This window comes from Pseudorca crassidens, chromosome 3, assembly GCF_039906515.1.
Source record: "Pseudorca crassidens isolate mPseCra1 chromosome 3, mPseCra1.hap1, whole genome shotgun sequence".
NCBI classification, from domain to species: Eukaryota; Metazoa; Chordata; class Mammalia; order Artiodactyla; family Delphinidae; genus Pseudorca; species Pseudorca crassidens.
Genome location: NC_090298.1, coordinates 30,763,195 through 30,782,913, shown reverse-complemented (window position 1 = coordinate 30,782,913; position 19,719 = coordinate 30,763,195). Strand labels below are relative to the sequence as shown.

At 31.2% G+C, this 19,719-nt stretch overlaps 1 protein-coding gene across 2 annotated transcripts in view; it reads right to left on the bottom strand.

Annotated features, from left to right (window-relative positions):
* Nucleotides 1-19,719, bottom strand: part of NIPBL (NIPBL cohesin loading factor) — a 192,509-nt gene that overhangs the window by 39,383 nt on the left and 133,407 nt on the right. For both annotated transcript variants that reach the window (XM_067730541.1, XM_067730540.1), the window contains exons 18-32: nucleotides 19,276-19,427; nucleotides 18,635-18,715; nucleotides 18,073-18,173; nucleotides 16,498-16,636; nucleotides 14,851-14,933; nucleotides 14,127-14,259; nucleotides 12,909-13,052; nucleotides 10,672-10,761; nucleotides 9,361-9,575; nucleotides 9,147-9,249; nucleotides 8,430-8,528; nucleotides 8,182-8,328; nucleotides 5,788-5,922; nucleotides 4,931-5,029; nucleotides 4,052-4,105 (exon numbers count right to left, since the gene is read on the bottom strand). In XM_067730541.1, the coding sequence (XP_067586642.1) occupies nucleotides 4,052-4,105; nucleotides 4,931-5,029; nucleotides 5,788-5,922; nucleotides 8,182-8,328; nucleotides 8,430-8,528; nucleotides 9,147-9,249; nucleotides 9,361-9,575; nucleotides 10,672-10,761; nucleotides 12,909-13,052; nucleotides 14,127-14,259; nucleotides 14,851-14,933; nucleotides 16,498-16,636; nucleotides 18,073-18,173; nucleotides 18,635-18,715; nucleotides 19,276-19,427 (1,775 nt within the window). The remainder of the gene's footprint in view (nucleotides 1-4,051; nucleotides 4,106-4,930; nucleotides 5,030-5,787; nucleotides 5,923-8,181; nucleotides 8,329-8,429; nucleotides 8,529-9,146; nucleotides 9,250-9,360; nucleotides 9,576-10,671; nucleotides 10,762-12,908; nucleotides 13,053-14,126; nucleotides 14,260-14,850; nucleotides 14,934-16,497; nucleotides 16,637-18,072; nucleotides 18,174-18,634; nucleotides 18,716-19,275; nucleotides 19,428-19,719) is intronic.

Genomic DNA, 19,719 nt, shown 5'->3' with positions numbered 1-19,719 from the left:
GTGGTTTAAATTAATTGAACCACTTTTTAGAAATAAAAAAAATGTAAGGACTTTCATGATAGAACTTTTTCTTTCACATACTACTGGAAAAAAAATCACAAAAAAGCTATGAATTCATTAAGTTATAAGGGAATTGAATTTCCATACATTTACAAAATGTGTGTATGTACTTAGTGGACAGAGTTTGATGCCTGTGTAAATATGAAGCTATTTCATGTAGTACTTCAAGTTTGCCTAGGAAATCATATTCCATGAATTGGGAATCACTGATCTATACGAAGCCGACCCAACATAAAAATAATAATGAGAAATATCTGAAATTGGACAGAATGGAATGTGTGTACATGAATCCATGTGGAAACAGTAAGAGTGCTAATTATTTTTGATTCAAGAATTTCAAACAATTCCAGTAGTCCCTTCTATGTATCCTTCCCAGCTTCTCTTAAAATTTATGCACAGTGCTGTTACAACTGCTAAGAGTGGTTATATCTCCATCAGATGTATTTATATAAATATTTTTTAGTTTTCTTTATTTCATTAAACTAAACTCTGCTAGTCTAATGACTGTATCAGAAAGTCACAATGTCATTTTGGTAAACTAAATTGTTGGCAGAAACTAAAGGAGGAAAGCAATGAATAGGGAGCAACAGAAAGCAATGAACTAAAAGAGGACTAGAGAGTAAAGATATAAAGAATATAAAACTACTAAGAGATTATAAATCTAGTGTTCTCTTTTCTACTTTCAACTTGCTAATAACACATAGGGATATTATCTTAGATTCTTTTTATTAATACTAACTAATGACATTTCTGATAGCTATACTTAATTCTTACTTTAACTTTTATTACAATTATCACATGAAACGTTGTTGTAGAGTTTTCTAGGAATTATGCCCCTTTGGAATGGCTGACATAAATATAACTAAGACAGTCATAAGGCTCTATAATATAGAGCTAATTATTTGACTTAGGAGGGAAAGGATGTCAAATATATCATGTAAAATTATAAAATGGAAGATGACTGATGAAGAGAGTCGAAGATATTACAGACTGGATAACAGAGGCAAACACCATGAGGATGCTTAAAAAAGGCATCTTAAAATTTTTTTAAAAGCAACATATTACTACATACTACCAGAGGGCTAAAGTTAAAAAGAATGACAATACCAAGTACTGGTGAGGATGTGGAGCAACTGGAACATTGCTGGTGGAAATGCAAAATGGTTCAGCCATTTTGGAAAAACAGCTTGGCAGTTTCTCACTCACCACATGACCCAACAACTATGATCACAGGAATTTACCCAAGAGAAATGAAATCACCTATCCCCACAAAAACTTGCACACCAATATTCATAGCAGGATTATTCATAATAGTCCAAACTGAAAACAACCCAAAAGTCCATAAATTTGTGAATAAAGAAATTATGATACATCCATACTATAGACACTACTCAGCAATAAAAAGGAATAAAACATTAATACACCAGCAACATTCTGCTAGTTAAAAGAAGTCAAACACAAAAGACTACATGTTGTATGATTCTACTGATATGAAATTCTACAAGAGGGACAACTGTAGTGACAAAAAGTGAATCAGTGTCTTCCAAGGACCAAGAGGAGAGGATCAACTACAAAGAGGCACAAGGAAGCTTTTAAGAGTGATATTCTTTACATCACTGTAAATAATTACTAAAGTTAATCAAAATGTACACCTAAAACTGGTGAATATTTCTGCATGTAAATTATGCCTCAATAAAATAATTTTGATTGATTGTTAAAAATATTGCTAAATACAGTTTTATTACTAAAAGTAGTATTAAAAATAAAAAAGTAAACAGACTTAACAGATAGTAAATTGTTGACATAATCGAACAGAAAAAATTACTTCATGATAGATTTTTAATGGTATATGTTTAGTGAGCTACAGATAAAAAGAAATGCAAAAAAAAAAATCTTAAACTGTATCCAGTAATCTTACTGTCAATATAGTCGGGCAAAGCAAATAGGAAATTATGTCCATTTCCTTGGAAATAAGATTTTTAGCCTAAAGGAAATAATAAAATCAAAGAAGCAGAATCTCATAATCTTAAATTTGAATTAAAAATATCAATACAGGGCTTCCCTGGTGGCACAGTGGTCGTGAGTCCGCCTGCCGATGCAGGGGACACGGGTTCGTGCCCCGGTCCGGGAAGATCCCACATGCCGTGGAGCGGCTGGGCCCATGAGCCGTGGCCGCTGAGCCTGCGCGTCCGGAGCCTGTGCTCCGCAATGGGAGAGGCCACAACAGTGAGAGGCCTGCGTACCGCAAAAAAAAAAAAAAAAAAAAAAAAAAAAACAATATAAATTCTTGATTTATGTTTTTCTTTCTAAGAAATATATATCTTTTAGCTCTATCCTCTGAAAAGGCCCAAAGCTATGATAACCTGTTAGCAATGAACATCCACAGCACCCAGATTATTCCCACCAAAGGGATTCATGGCTCTTTGGAAAAATGGTTGATTTCAGGTTTGGGACAGAAAATGTATAAGTTGAGTCTGGGGCATCTTTTAGAGGCAGAAAGTAATCAGGCTACAAAAGAATAATGAGTTTATACCAAAAAGATACAAGATCCATTTGAAGGGACTACCACTGGGCAAACACGGGACAATTTGAGCTTCAAAAAGAATTATGATTGCAATAAATTAAAATACAGAGATACAAAAATCTTTTAGTTCACATTGATATTGACAGGAAAACTCATTATTCTGAAACTTGATTAAGTAATGGAAAAGAATAAAGTATTTCTCCTGCCCTTCCTGTACAAACTATATTTTACAGTAGCCAAATATTAGGACAAAATTCCTCTTTAAAGAAGAATCCTTGCTAATTAATATGGAATAAATAAAATAACTAGAAAAAAAATCAGTGTTTTGCAACTTCTACTGAAAATAATGAATCTAGGTAATGATCATTTAAAACCAGTCCTGAAAGACTGTATAACAGATGTACCAGGCAATCAAAATCACTGAAAATGTAACAACCAAACATTATGTGCCTCTTGATGTGAGGCAATAATATTTAGCATTGCCTGTGAAGTATTTCTGTCTATACTCCTAAAACTGAACTTCAGTATTAGTAAACCTCTAGATCTAACTTAAGAGTTTACAGAAAAAAACGGTGGACAGAGGAACAACTTAAATGACACCAGAAAGAAGAGGTCTATGAAATCCAGAATGTGGGACACTCTACAGGAAAACATGTAAGTGGCATGAAAAAAGGAGTGAAGGGTTGACTATTATAGACTAAGACTTAACAGCCATGTCAACCAAAGCAACTGCAAACCAACTATAAAAATACATTTTTGAGACAATCAGGGAAATGTGAACATCGACAAGGTATTAAATACTAGGAAATAATTTTATTAATATTTATTTTGATATAGATGATAAAGATATTCTGGTTATTTTTTAAAAAGTCATTTCTGTTAGAGATCAATACTAAAGTATTTATGGGTGAAATGATACAAAGTATGGGATTTTCTTTAAAGGTATTACAGCCAAAAAAAAAAAATTAAAAAAAAAAAGATGGGGGAGGGATAGAGATAAATAAGATATTAGGAAAGTGCTAACAATTTTTGAAGCTGGGTGATGGGTACTTCTATCTATTTGAAAATTCTTAAATAAAAAAAATTCACATTTCAATTTACAAAATTTTTAAAGAACACTAATTGTGGTTTAATCCTGCACTACTACAGGAAATTCTACATATTTTATAACATGTCAAATAATGTAAATATATATTTAATGTAATCTATATACCTATTTATAGATCTCATGTCTATCATCTAGATTAAAGGGATAAAAAAATTATCTAGAAGGATGGGAAGACAGAATATCAATATTAGTGATTTAGAAAACTTACTTGTAGCAAGCAATTGAACAATTCATTAAACAGGGATATTAACCAAAACATTCAGCTTAATATATTGAAATAAATTTTCCCTACCACAAAGTATATACTTAAAAAATAACTGAAAAACTTCTTTTAAATCATAAAGTCTACAAAAACTCACGTTTTGAAGAAGTTGCTCAAACCAGTCATAGCCAGTATCTCTGCATGCTGCAACCTAAGGGGAGAAATGGTGAAGCTATCAAAGTTAGAAATTTACTTTAAAATATACTTTTGCTATGCTGTAGCCTCAAGTATATAAATATCCAAAGTTCTAAATTAAAAAAATTATTTTTAGAGTAAACTATTTTTTCAGTGAGCCAATAATTCACCATGTTAAAGAACTTTATTCTAAAAATATCTTAGAAGACATTCAAGAAATTAATGTATTGAAATTTTAAAAATGGTATACATTCTGAACAGTATTATTGAATCACATACTATCAGAAAAATCTGTAAGGTCTAAAAACAATAAAAATGGAAATGTTTGCTTCTTATTTTCCTTCTAGATAGAAGATTTAAAGACATTAGTGAAACAGAGTTGATCATGTAATCCATAATATAAAATTTCTTATGTTCAAAACATGAACAGTATTCTGGGTCAAGAAAAATTGAGGCTTATGTGTATAATTAAACATAATGAAACTAATCTTAATTCATGTTTTCTGAAAAAGGTAGAAATTACTATCTCATTTCAGGTTGCCATCCATGGGTTATTGTTATCTTTTTACCCACTTCTCCTTTCCCTTTCAGTTTTCAATCATTGGAAGAATCTGGAGAATTTTAATATCAGCGCTTAACTCAGTGGATGCCAACAAGTGGGGCTAGGTGAAAACAACACTCTCATCTTATTTGCATCCCTTGAGTACACCCAGAAATATAAAGGAAGGGATGCAGTAGAGAACAACCAAATATCTTGTCATTGTCTCTCCCTTTGTAAGACAAGGCAGACCTCAATGAGGTTTGCATCCACAGGGACCACCCTTGTTCCAGTCGTTCTTACCACATCAGTGATATTTAAAATTTTCCTTGTCATTGCTTCTTTGTCATTGTGTGGAGTTGGAGTAAACCAGAGTTTTTGGAATGTTTCATTTACTAATTTCTAGAAGAAAGAAAAATTTCAAACTAAGTAACTACAATGAATGTGGCAAAATTCTTAACCCCCAATTCTCATTAAAGCCCAAAACAGAACTATTAAAAAAAAACAAAACCTATAAATAACTAAACAAAACACAAATTACCAGAAACTACTGGTATGACATCCTCAGTTTTTTTTTAAAATCAGCAATTAACTTACAAAAATTATAATATTTTTCAACTTGGCAATGATTTTAAATGGGTAATACGATGCCTAGTATAGAACTTCTGGAGAGTACACATTCAAATGCTTTTAATCAAACTAAAAACACATTTTTTCTACTTTTGGGGGAGAAGTTGTTAAAAAACAAAAGAAAAAACCCCCAAAAGAAATATAGGGACAATCATATATACGTAAATTCACTAATGAACTCAGGATTAAACTTTCAACAAAGTATTTACTAATTTAGAAAACCAAGCATATACCATTTGAAAATCAAAATAAATTTAACTTGATAATAAACTACCTATATACAATGCAATCTCTACAATGATATTAAATATTATAATTGCTAAATTGGTTAAGATCAGATCTTATTAATCAATGCAAGATCTAGAAATAAAAATATATAAGTATGTCTTTTTCTTGAATTTATAATCTAAAATGATTCACTTTAAAGTATATATATGTAAACTAACAAAATTTATATAAAATAAACATTTAAATTATTTAAAACATTAATTAAAAAATGAAATTTAAAGTAGTCAACATTTTTATCTCACCTTAATACCCTCTTCATCATTCACTCTGCGAATCATTTTTACACACATTTCTGTAATTTTTGGAAATGTTGGTTGTTCAATACAGATGTCTCTTAGAATCTTTATTACCCTTTTTCTGACACTGATACCAGTATCCTAGGAATAGAAAGGTATTTTAAACATCAGAAAAATTGAGATGCTTAGGTGTGGGAAATTTGGTAAAATGAAATCAGAAAATACCAACAAGCAGTATATACACTATTTATTAACATGATAAACATGGTCTATATATTTCCTTTTTATATGCTCTTTTATTAATGTTACTATAAATTTAAGTTATTTTATTATGTTGTCTTTGCTTTTAAAATATATCTAATACATGGAAAAATACGAAATGGCACTGAACACAAGACTAGAGTATAAGCTTGCCAAAATTAAATGGGATAACAAACATGGAACTTTTAGGACAGTGTCTGGCGCTTAAACAGCATATGAAGTATATTTAACAAAAATGTTTAACCTAACTCTTTCAAACCACTGTCACTATATTATGATTTATAGTAAATATAAGAAACAAAGGAACAGATTAAATGAAAAAAACCATGAGGAAATAACAATACTGGCTTGGTCATTTTATTTTATTTTTATTTATTTATTTTTTAATGATATTTTCCTTTTTTTAAAAGATTTTTTGATGTGGAACATTTTTAAATTCCTTATTGAATTTGTTACAATATTGTTTCTGTTTTATCTTTTGGTTTTTTGGCCCCAAGGCATGTGGGATCTTAGCTCCCTGAACAGGGATGGAACTTGCACCCCTGCATCAGAAGGCAAAGTCATAACCACTGGACTGCCAGCGAAGTCTCTGGCTTGGCCTTTTTAAATTAGTCAGTGTCATGGTGGATATGTGTAAAAAAGAGCTAGAGAATACTCTACATAAAATAGAGATGAGGGACTTCCCTTGTGGTGCACTGGTTAAGAATCCGCTTGCCAAAGCAAGGGACACAGGTTCAAGCCCTGGTCCAGTAAGATCCCACATGCTGTGGAGCAACTAAGCCCATGTGCCACAACTACTGAGCCTGTGCTCTAGAGCCCGCGAGCCGCAACTACCGGGCCTGCGTGCCGCAGCTACTAAAGCCCGTGTGCCTAGAGCCCATGCTCTGCAACAAGAGAAGCCACTGCAATGAGAAGCCCACGCACCGCAATGAAAAGTAGCCCACGCTTGCCACAACTAGAAAAAGCCTGTGTGTAGCAACGAAGACCCAACTCAGCCAAAAATAAATAAATAAATTTATATATTAAAAAAAATAGAGGTGAAATATTGTGGTGGATACTTGGCTGTTCATTGTAATATTTTTCTTTAACTTTACAAGTTTTCATAATTAAAGCATTTTTAAAATAAATAAAAAGCATTGAACAGTTATTCTGTAAAATTATTTCCATTATGCAATTTAGCAATTGTGAAAATATTTTAGGATACATTACTAAGGTAGACACTGTCAGAGTTCATTATATCTGAAAATCCTGAGGAGTTTGTCTTTCACTCTTGAAAAGAGTGAGGCACTAAAATGGAAAAAATTCTTCCACTCTTTCCTTAAAATTCTTTGTTTCCATCAAGATTTTATGCTAGTTGAAGATGAAATTATCTGTAACTCTCAGTCCCACTGTATTCTAATGCTGGGCTAAAGGTGATAAAATAAACTCTTATCATTTCAGAAATACCTAATCCTGTACCTAATGCATCTCTGTTGAGTTACAGAAGAAATCAATATGTCCGCAGTGGGTGGTATGAAAATTCTACAGATATTTTGTAATGCCAGTGTTTCATTTTTTCATTCTTTCATTTTCCAGGGAAATACTTCAGGGCCAGAGAATTCAATGACACAGAAGAAAAGAATATCTTAGAATAGTGTTTCTTAAGTTTGGTCTTAAGACTCAAATGACTTTCTTGTTTAACTTGCAGGTATCTGAGCTTGTCATAATTCAGCTTTCAGGAAACATGCGAGTATACATAATGGCCAAAAATACTGTCAGACACCAAAGTTCTATACCTAGTTCTCACTGAAACAATTCTTCCTGTTTATATATGTACATATATAATTACTCTAGATTCCTGTCCAAAATATTTAACTATGCCATGTAGCTCCTATCATTTACTCATTGTAAACTGGCATAATCAAAAGGCAAGAGTAACTGTAAAAAGGAATCCAATTTTTGCCAATGATTTGTTTTACAATATTGAGCAGCCCTCCTCTTGAAATATGTCCTTCTTTAGAAAGCTGCTATAGTTTACAGATTAGGTAATATAAATACATAATTGATATCTACATTTCTAGCTTAACATTTTTAAAAAGTGACATTAGGAAGGCAAAATTATACTCATAAATTACAATAAAAATGACATAACAAACATACCAATATTCTTTCAATCAGCATATCATAATACTGCTCAGCAAGCTGAGGTCGACAAAGGACAAATCGACCTAGTAATTCTACTGCTGCTTCTCTGACACTAGTGGAGTTATCCATCAATCGTCCATGAACTCCTCGCTGCATATCCAGCTAAAGAAAAATAAAGAAAACGTAATTTATACTAAGTAGAACGAATATTTTAATTTGAATAGAAAACTCAAATAAAAAGAATCATCTGTGCTCCTCTTTACCCTTGCTAGAATACTGGGGTCTACAGCAACAACCTCAGATAAACACTTCATGGCTTTTGTTCGAACGGCAATTGCATTTTCACCAAGAACTCGAAGGATCTGCCAAGCAAATATTGACATTTTCATCAATTTTAGAACACATAACATTTAACAAAATATAGAAAGAAAACATGCAAAAAAATTAAAATAAATATCATACTCACTTTCCTTTAATTTTTATATAAGTGAGTAAAAGATCTGTTATCTTACTGATCCAAAGCTTTAACTTAAAACATGGTATGGCATTCTATGCTTTAGGGACTTTCCTTTATCCTGGCATTCTCAATTAAACCTGTTTTTTATTGCTATGCTTCATCTGCAAGAACCTGTAGCCCCACTGAAACCTTCCTATCTGTAACTTTAATCAAGGATATTTAGTATCATTTAAATAATAACTTGGAATTGAATATTTTTATAACATCAATCACTCTACCTATACACCATCACTCTACCTGTACCATACAGATACATATCCATTTATCTGTAAAACAAGAATCAATAGGTAAAAGGCATGCAGAACAAAGATATTTTAACAAATATGGAACACAGAAACAAATGTTACTTTCATGATTTTTTAAAATATCTGTTCTCAACAATGAATAGACATCATACTCAAACGCAAGTAACCAGAATTAGAAAAATCAATTTCATTGTATAAGGAATTCTGGTCCAGTTTACCTGTGTCAAATAAATATCAAAGCTCTGGGCAAACGGCCTCATAGAGGCCAAGTATCGAACAATCAAACAAGCATCATCATAGTCCACAGTATCAGAGTTCATCCTGCAACAAAAAGTCATTAAATTTTAATTTATTTAATTTTTTTGTAAAGTAGGTAAATAGATATCAAAGAGATAACTGAAAAAGTAAAGATGTTTTCTCTTTGGATCTTACTTTAATGTGCTGAACTGAGAAGGTGTGGTTTTGATAATGCTCCTAAGAAACTTTTTCCGATTTTCAGCTCGATGCATAATTTGACCAGTTGTCTCAACTTCCTTTGCGTGATGTGTTCCTTCAGATGATTCTTCATCTTTTTGTGATTTCATCGCCTTTTCTGTTTCCAGAGTTGTATCACGGAACCACTGGGCTATATAGAATTTACGAGAAAACTGGAAAGAAATTTGGTGAGATTTGAGTTTGATGAAATTAGTAACAAAATTTCCAACCTACTGATAAAGTGTTCACAATCAGGAATACAAATATCAAGGTTTACTTTAAAAAAACTTCCATCAGATAAAGACAGATTTTAAGAAAGCTAGAACTTTTAGAATATCTAAATGATATAAAACTTATTATTTTACTTTGTCCTAACTGTTATATCAATGACATCAAAAGATAATTTTATAAACACAACTGTATTAAGTCTACAATACTACTATAACTACTTAACTAAGGACGGTATCACACAACGAGTTAGTAAAATTAGAGATGATGGGTCAACTAGAAAAGTTTAGAACACATGGATAAAATGCTGAAGGTAGAAGACTCTATAGTTATTTTCAAAATTTCACCTTACTTCTTCAAGAAATACATAGCCAATTATTATTGAAATATATTAACACTAAGGTACACCTATAATCTGTTCCTTTTAATCTGTTCCTGTTTATTTTTTCACTTTTATTGAGAAATAATGGACGTACATCACTGTATAATCTGTTCCTTTCCACGAAGACTGAAAACCTGCAGTAGTTGGCTGAACAGCTTAGTTATCTCCAACCACTTTAGATGCATATCCCATCAATTAAAAAAAAAATTAAAAAGTGCCCCAATATAGTATATAAATTTTACATATAAACTTCTTTTACTAATATTCTGGATACCTAATATATAAAAAAACAGAATTAAGGATTATAGTTAAAAATAAATATAGATATAAAATTCTAATATTCTTTTTATATGCTAACAGATCATCTCATGCACCACCTGGACAAATGATCTCACTTGGTCTCAAAGATAACCTATGGAAAGATTTCTAAATATTTCCCATGTCACACAATTTTAGTACACTACAATATCTGTACCAGAATTCCATTTAAGACAAATCATTCCATAATCACCCTTTTTCGTTTAGACTATCATGTACCCGTTTTATAAATCAAGATTCCAATACAACTTTCCTCTTCACAACACTTCTCAATTTTCTTACAGACCAAGTTTGAAACAAACATGTAAACTCTCCAATAAAAAGGGAGAATAGAATCCTACCACTAGTGAAGGATCAGTCTCAGTGTTTTCATCCAAGTAATCAAGCAATGCTTTTTGCAACTGTTGGATTTCATCTTCTCCTCCTGAAACCTACAAAATAAACCAAGTAGTAACGAAAAAGATATTACTAATGTTTTTTAACAAATCATCCAGTTGCACATACAAATCTGAGGGAAAAATCTGATAAATGATAAAAATATAAGTATAGGAAGAAACAGAAGAATACTATTTTTGAAAAACGTTATATATCGATAGCTGAAGTGTACTAAGAGCTGAGGTTAACCTTTATTTTTATGAACTACATGTTAACTTTCTTTAAAGAAGCTCGTAAGTAGCTGACATAATAATTATTAGAACAACATGTATGTAAATCTTCAGAGGTAGGAAGGTCTAGCACTGGTTTTCTGTTTGGTAAGAGATAATTCCAAACTTTTAATCTAGTAAATGGAAACTAATTATTGCCTGAATTATTATGTGTTACAGGTGTCTTTGGGATATTATTTTAAAAAACCATTCTGAAAGGGAAATATTTTTATTTGCAATTAACATAAAATAGTACTTTATTTCATGTAGGATATTAAATATACAGTAGGTATATTTGAGCTGTGCATTTGATCTAGAATCAGAAAGGGACTGAGTCTTTGGTTCTGTCAAGAACAATACAGAAGGAGAAATTAACTCTGAGTTGACATTAATGTCTATAGCTTATTTTCTGGTTTACCATGTGAAATGCCAAATATATGGTTAAGAATATATCTAAGTAGAAAACAAAGATTAGAATAACCTATGTTCTTGGAGTATAGTGAAATGGATACATTCAGAAATTAGTCATAGAACTGTAAACTAGTACACTGTAAAGTTCCAAAAGCTTTTCGGAAGTCTGTCAAGAGTCATAAAAATATTTACCAAGGATCACTCCCCTCAAGTTTTACAGTGTACAGTACATGGTCGTATGTGGCAAATAAGAGGTCCTAGGTCTACTCTCAGAAATACTGAAAATAACCTAGTTACCATTCTTCAATGAAAGGAATCAGCAATACTTGGAGAAATGGCTGATTCCAGGGCTGGCACAAGGAAAGTAAAAGATGAGTCTGAAACATCTTGGGCCACAAAGTCCTCAAGGAAAGATGGGAAGATATCAAAAAGATACAAAAGGCAGTTTAAAGGGGCTCCCACTGGTCAAATCTAGTTCAATTTGAGTGCTACAATAATGACAGCAACAAATGATAATCTATCAAATACAACAGGAATGGTAATATTCCATTAAATGGTAGTATTATATTAATGGTAATTTCTTGCTTTTCATAGCTGTACTGTGGATATTTAAGTGAGAGTTCTTGTTCGTAGAAAACATACACAAAGCAGCGGTTCTCAAACTTCAGCATTCAACAGAATCACCTGGAGGGTCTGTTAAACCAGACTGCTTGTCCCCACCACCAGAGCTTCTGATTCAGTAGTTCCAGAGAGAGTCCTGAGAATTTGCATTTCTAACAAGTTCCTAGGTGATGTAAAAGTTGGTGCTGCTTGTCCAGGGAATCACACTTTGAAATTCAGGGGTCATGGGGGCATCCTGTCTGCTCAAAATGGTTCAGAAGAAAATAAAAATGCATATACAGATACATATGCGTGTGTATTTTGAAAAAGAATGATAAAGCAAATGTCAACCAGTAAGGGATCTGGGTGAAAGATTAATGGGAACTTTTTGTACTAGTCTTAAAACTTTTCTGTAAGTTTAAAATTATTTCAAAATACAAAGTATAGTAACAAGAAAAAAAAATTAGAGGCATTTGTCATGGCCAGCAATGGATATGGTTATGGACATTAAAAAAAGAAAAAAGAGTAGAAAGAAAATGAAAACATTGTGCATGGTATGATTAGAGATTATTTACCTATCAATTTTCTTAAGTAACTTTTAGTATTACTACCATCTCGTCCATAGTTTAAAAAAAAAAAAAAGGTATTGTTAAACCAAATAGAAAAATAGCATCATACATTCATAACAGTAGTTCACAAAAAGAAAGTAAATTAAGGATTATATAAATCATCTGAAAGTTCCTATTACACATAATTCACCCTACGGTATAAATTTTCTCAGTGGAGCTTTTGAAAAAGCCCATTTTTAGGAGTAACATTTTATTCTGAATCTACAAAATAAAATGCAACACTAACAGAAGAATATCTAAAAAAAGTACTTAACTATTACTTATCCCCCAAATTCAAATTCTTTATCTCAATACCTGTTTTAAAATTCGTTCTATAGACCCTTGATCCATTTTGCTTGTAACAGCATCTTTCCTCAGTCGTGCAGCAACAGTTCCAAGGTAATCAAGAGATGCCACTCTTAAAGCCATCTCTGTTGACTTGTTACTGAATTGATGAACCTACACATGAAAAATAATTTTCTTTTAATTTAACCGATTTATACTATTTTTAATAGCAACTTATAAGTACCAAATCTATGTTGTATTATTTGAAAGTTAAACACTTTTTTCCCCTGTGATATTGTTCCACAAAGTAATTTTTTTTAAAAATTTTATTCTATTTTATTTTTTTGGTTTCACCCCAGAGCGTATGGGATCTTAGTTCCCTGACCAGGGACTGAACCCAGGCCACGGCAGTGAAAGCCCAGGATCCTAACCACTAGGCCACCAGGAAACTCCCAGTAATTGCCTTTTGAGTTTCTGGAATTTTTAACATTTTCATTAAAAAAAAAAAAAAAAAAAAAAAAAATATATATATATATATATATATATATATATATATATAAATAAAATTAAACCTTCCTAAGAACACAGTCACTTTCTTTAAATGTAGGCTAAACTCTATAAAATGGGATTATTACTGAGTAAGAATTTGTTAGGCTGGAATTCTGATGCCTATGAAAAATTATCTTGGTTTCAGAATAGTATTAAGTTTTCCAGCTGACAAAAAGTAAGGTCCCAAAAACTTTGTAACAATTGCACAAGTCCAAATGTAGTCTAAAGATAAAAAGAAAAATCACAATAGTATTTCTTTGCATTTCCCTAATACAATATTACATTAGGACTAAAACGTGTCATGTTTTTAGAAATACTCTTAAAGATGACAGAGTTCACATTAATCAGTTTCATGCTTTGAAATGAATTAACTACAATAACTTATGACTCAGTGTTGAGATGCTTTTAACTAACAATACCTCCAAACAAAACAAAACAAAACAAAAAACAACAACAAAAAAAAGTTTTTTAAAGCACTGTTATCTTATGTAATGAAATGAAAGCACCGAAAGTCACAACATTTCAAAGTTTCTACGAGGTACTGACAGTATTGTGTACAGTTATGCACATGCAAAAATAGAGATGCAATGGTCATATTTCCTTACACATTTTTAAAGAATTCATCATCTGTGAATCAGAGTACATCCTCATTATGTTGTCTTCTAGTAATCTAATAATCTTTAAATGCTATACTCTTACCAACAGTCTCCCTAACAAACTAAGGAGTAGTTCAGCAGCTGGCCATTCAGGCTTATTGACTGTTGAAAGAAGGTCTTGAACAAAATTTTCAAATAGTGGTCTGTAATCTTCTTCACCTTGCTTACTACCACATCTGTTCAAAGATAAATAATGGAAAGGCTGTGAATTTAGGTGACATGTTCACCAATATGACTAAAACTTTGTTAACTAAGTTTTCCTCTTCTCTCACATCTAAACATGGTATAAGAGAGTACATTAAATAAAATATGGTTTAAAATGAATCTGTTTCTCAATCTTCATTTTTTCCCCCTACTACAGGGAATTCATTTATTGACATTAACATACTTTTCTGGTAAGTGTAACACATTTTAAATAATGACCACTGTTTTTCTATGAGATTACTATAAATTCTTATGAAAGCTAAGGAAACCTCTCTCCCCAAACTTTCCTATTCAATTAGAAAGTTCCAAAATTCACAGAAAAAAAATTATAGAATTTCAATCTAGAACTTTAACTTTGAAAGTTCAACATATGAGCGAGTTTATAAAATTTTAGATTTTTAATATTCTAATTTCCTCATTTTAAAGATAAGGAAATCAGGGGTCAGGGAGATATAGTCAAGGTTCAGATTATGGCAGGAAGTTGGATTAATCTTTTACATAAAATAAATGAACTATTCTCTATATGGCGAAAATAAAAATCAGATTATGTTAATTTTACTCACTTTTTAAGGAAGATGGAAAGGAAGTTTTGGGCTGTTCGCATGGCTGTTTCATAAGAATTGGTAATGACAACATCTTGGTCAACCTAGATTGAGAAAAATGAATTTATACAGATATAAGAAATAACCTACAAGTTATTTCAGTTGCTATTGCCATGTTATTACTGAATATAGGGGCAATACATTTAAATACTAAAAATCTTAACTATTAGATATAAAAAGAGAAGCTACAATTAGCATACTAAATATATTTCAATACTTCATAAAAACTAAATTAAAATATTGATAAGAGTTCATTTTTATTTATTAAAATATGTTAAGAGTGACAAATGTGTTTAACAAATGAAATATCAACAGTTGTTTATCATGATCAGAACAGTTCTGATTGAAAATATCAACACAAAAAGAATTTCAAAAAAAATTCCAAGCTCAAAGTTTATGGAATGCTAGAATACTAAAAAAATTCAACTCCTTCATTATAAATTTAAAGACCAGGATATAAATAGTTAATTCAAAGTTGTGGAAACCTGAAAAGTGAATAAATATATGAAAAAGTTCACTAGTAACCAGAAAAATGCAAAATAAAACATGGTATCATTTCATACTAACCAGACTAGGCAAAATCAAAATGTAAGAATGTAAACTAGAACACCACTTTAGTGAGAAAACTGACAAGTTCCAGTGAAGTTAAAAGTGCATGTACACTATGATTTAATATTCTATTTCTAAGTATATCTAGAGAAACTTTTGCTTCAAGTTGTTGTATGTCATATATGATGTGTTTAACCTAAATCAAAAAGAATCTAGCATTAGTTACATGTATTAAAAACAATGGTGAGTGAAAAAATTAGCTGTAAATATGTCACTATATCATTTATGTAAATTAAAAAATTCTGTATCAAATTTATACAGATAAATAAATAAATAAATGGACGAAGATAAACATTCACCAATGGTAAGGAAAAAACTAAAAAGAGAACAGTGAGATTAGGAGAAGGGGAGAACAACAGGGACCTCAACATTTTTGATATTCATTTTATACTTTATTAACCAGTCACTTTATTATTTATTACTATACACACAGCCACGACTATAACAGAATTAGGAAATAAAATTATCCCTCTTTCTTTTGAACTTCTTTGAGGTAAAACTATAAAACTTGGAAAAATTTTAAGTGTTGATGGGTAAGAGCTACAAAACCAAAAGCAAATCTTAGCTATGAGTTATTCAATAGTGAGGGCATAAACTCATTTTCTGCATGAATTTAACATTAATTATATTAACGATTATTTACTGTATGTGATTATAGATACTACATATTATAATTATAATATTATTCACTTTCACATTCAATATCTCACTTGAGTCTTACCACTTGTAATAGTAGGCTTGTTAGGTATTATCATCCCCATTTTATAGCTGAAGAAACAAACTCAGAGTAAAATGATTTGTATGTTTCATGACTGGTGGATATAATAAGTCAGGACAAGAACGCAAGTCTCCTAAAACTTAGTTTAATGCTCTACAAGGATCTGCAAGCCCAGTCATGAAGCCCTAATTAAGAACTTCAGTTTTATAAGAATGGCAGAGAATATAGTTGCTTCCTCCTACAAAAATACACAGTTATAAAACTTACAAATGACTCCTTACTTTTTTATTTGAGTCCTCTTCTGAATTAGAGTCCTTCTCTGATGATGGTAAGTGTACCACACACTGAATTAGTTGTAAAACCAGTGCTGTAACCATCTGAATATACATAGGCTCTCCATCCATATCACTACTGTTTAACCTTTAATGGAGAAGAAAATATTTAAATCTTACAGAGTATGAAGAGAATTTCATTTTACATGTCATCTATGATCTGAAAGTTTCAGGATGCTTTCTTTACCAATATTTCTAGGCATTGTCTTTACTGCTTATAATAGTATCCTTAAGTCTAATTATTTCTAACTTCTCAAAAAACCAACTAAATGCCTATGCATAGATAATTAAAATAGTCAAAGGAAAAATGCAGTATTTAATATAAAATTCTATACTTTATATACGTACTGCAGATTGAACAATTATAACAAAAAATATCAATATTTTTCAAAATGATTTTTAAAATGAGAAGTCTTCAGGATTTCCCAATGCCCAGGCATTCTGGTATTCATTTTCTTATTAAAATCTGCTACATAGTCAGCTCCTGATCATATGTTAGAGTATGAGTGACATAGAATATAAAATAATCTATGTTATAGAATATTTTATGACATAGAATATAAAAAATCAAATTTTAAATCTTTTTGTTTAAAAGATAGTTAAAAACGTAAGAATTCCTTTAGATGTTGATAGCTTTTCTTCAGGTTTTAATGGACAATAGATGTTTATCAATACACAGTCTAAAAAATTAAGATAAAAACAATTATTTTACAGAAGACAGCCTTCAAAGCAATCTAAATATAACCCTATATGCTAGCTCAACACATTTAATCAGCCAGGAATATTATAATGATAGTTATGAAAATCATGATGATTACCTATGCCAACAAAGGCAATAATGCTGACCACAGCAGTGGATAACATTCCTTAGTTACTCTGTGCTTAGTGATTAAGAGCGTTTAATTGTCATGTCTATTTTCTATACTTCTGTTAGAGTAATTTTTCAGCTCTCTTTTAAAAATATTATGTAATGACTTACTACTGTATAAAGGATTAAGTTCAAGTTCCTTCGTAAGGCTTATAAAATCCTTGAACTGCCTCTGACTCTGGAGCCGTATTTCCTATTGCTCTTCTCACAGGCCAATAGTTCTTAACCAGGGATGATTTTGCCCTTCAGAGAACATTTGCCAGTGTCTAGTGAAAATTCTGGTAATTGTAATTTGAAAAGGTGCATTTCTTTTGGTATCTATTAGGTAGAGGTCAAGGATGCTGCTAAGCATCTTACTATGTACAGGACAGCACTGCAAGAAAGTATTATCTGGCCCCAAATGTCAATAACGCCAAGACTGAAAATCCTTGCCACAGATCTTTACACTTGAGAATCACTGAACTTTTAAGTCTCTAAAATGTGCACTGTTATTTCTCACACCTACGGTATTCTTCACGCTGTTCTGAGACTGAATTGCCTCTCTTTTATTTGATCATCAAAATAAAAATCAGACAGAAATGATAAAGAATTAAAATATGATGGCTACAGTACAATGGAGTTCTTCATTATACTCAGACTTTGCTATAGTTAGTTACCTGAAGTTCCTTAAGCTCCTCTTGCTGGTAGGTAATCTTGCAAGTGAAGTAAAAATTTCTTCCAAAATTAACTGCCTATGTTTTTCATATCTTGAGAATACCTATTTAGTAATTATAAGATTCCAAATTTAGTTTGTTATAATTATTTGAAAATAAACAAAAATGATACTATACCATGTGATAAAAAATATTATCTGCCATTCAGAATGAAAATGTTTTCATCATCTTCGATGGCAATGACTTAATTTGCTCAACTTTTCTATCATTAATTATGACATTCTTGTAGAAGTCATAGTATGCTAGTTTCATCTAGAGGAATATGATATCTTGGGTATGAAACGTAAGCCAAGATTTAAATGATTTAAAATAATTGATTTTATAGTAAATATTAAGGAATTAACTGAAATATTTTTAAATATTTAGAAGTGTTTGAAATCTAAGGCATACTAAAATAGTCCTCACAGAAAACTCAAATCTGCATTAGTTTTTGCACATTTGGATTGAAGGATACCACTGTTATTTTTCTGAGAGATAACTAAAAATGTGAAGTGATTATACTTACTGCAGTGACTAACTTAATGGCACACAATTGTAATTCACTGACATTTTCCACAAAAAATGGTGTTATTCCCATTGATGATACCTGCACAGACACAGACAGTAATCAGTACACATCTGTAAGAGATTTCAGTAACATTCTGCCTTACTAAATCCCAAAGCATTCATAAACTTCTGGAAAACAACGAGAGCATTTTCTTTTCCCTCATCAATCAGCACCTAGTTTTTCCTTTTGTTCCCTTTCACCCTCAAGCAAATTAGCACAGACCTTCCTTCACAGCTGCCATTCCTCTGATTTCTAACTTCTGGATTGATAAATGTCACAGGAATGTAAAAAACAAAAAAAGTTCACTGTTCTGGAAGAAGTATCCTCACATATTTTAAAGGAAATGATCATTTATCTTTCAAATAATTTACAGTTTAGAATTTATACTACATTCACCTGTCTTCTGCCCCAAACGTTTCTTTTTAAAACTTCCCTAGGCTCTTATTTCTTCCATTTAGATATAAAATACTCTGAATGGAAAAAATTAACATAGTGCTGGTATTATTGAGTGAGCGAGGTTATACTGAACTCAATTAGGTCCCTTATTCTCCTTTATTTTTTTGGTCTAGAAATATGGAAAATGCTTGAAAAAAACTTACCTGAAGAATTGTTGTGTCTGTAAGAAGCTGTATTTCTAGTAGTTCTGATAAGCTGCTAACAATGTCACAAACTTTATTATAAAGCATTACTATTACTCTTTGCTTATGGGTAGAACATTTAGCCCGTTTTGCCTTTGAACTTAACAAGCCTCCTAAAATGAAAAAAAAATCAAAACAAGGAATATATCAACTTTTAATAATGTTTATTAAAAAATAATAAAACCGCTTTCTGAATTAAAAGAACACACCTTTTTCCCCCCCTATATAAAAATACAACCTGGCAAATAAAGCTGTTTATTTATTAAAAGAGAAAATTATTCTTTAGGGAATATTCAGTTAGAAAGTCAACATTCTTATAACAGATAATTCATGGTACATTTCAGTGGCTATTAAATTCTTGTATCTTAAGGATTACTTTATTTCTATTTTTTTCCACTGACTGGA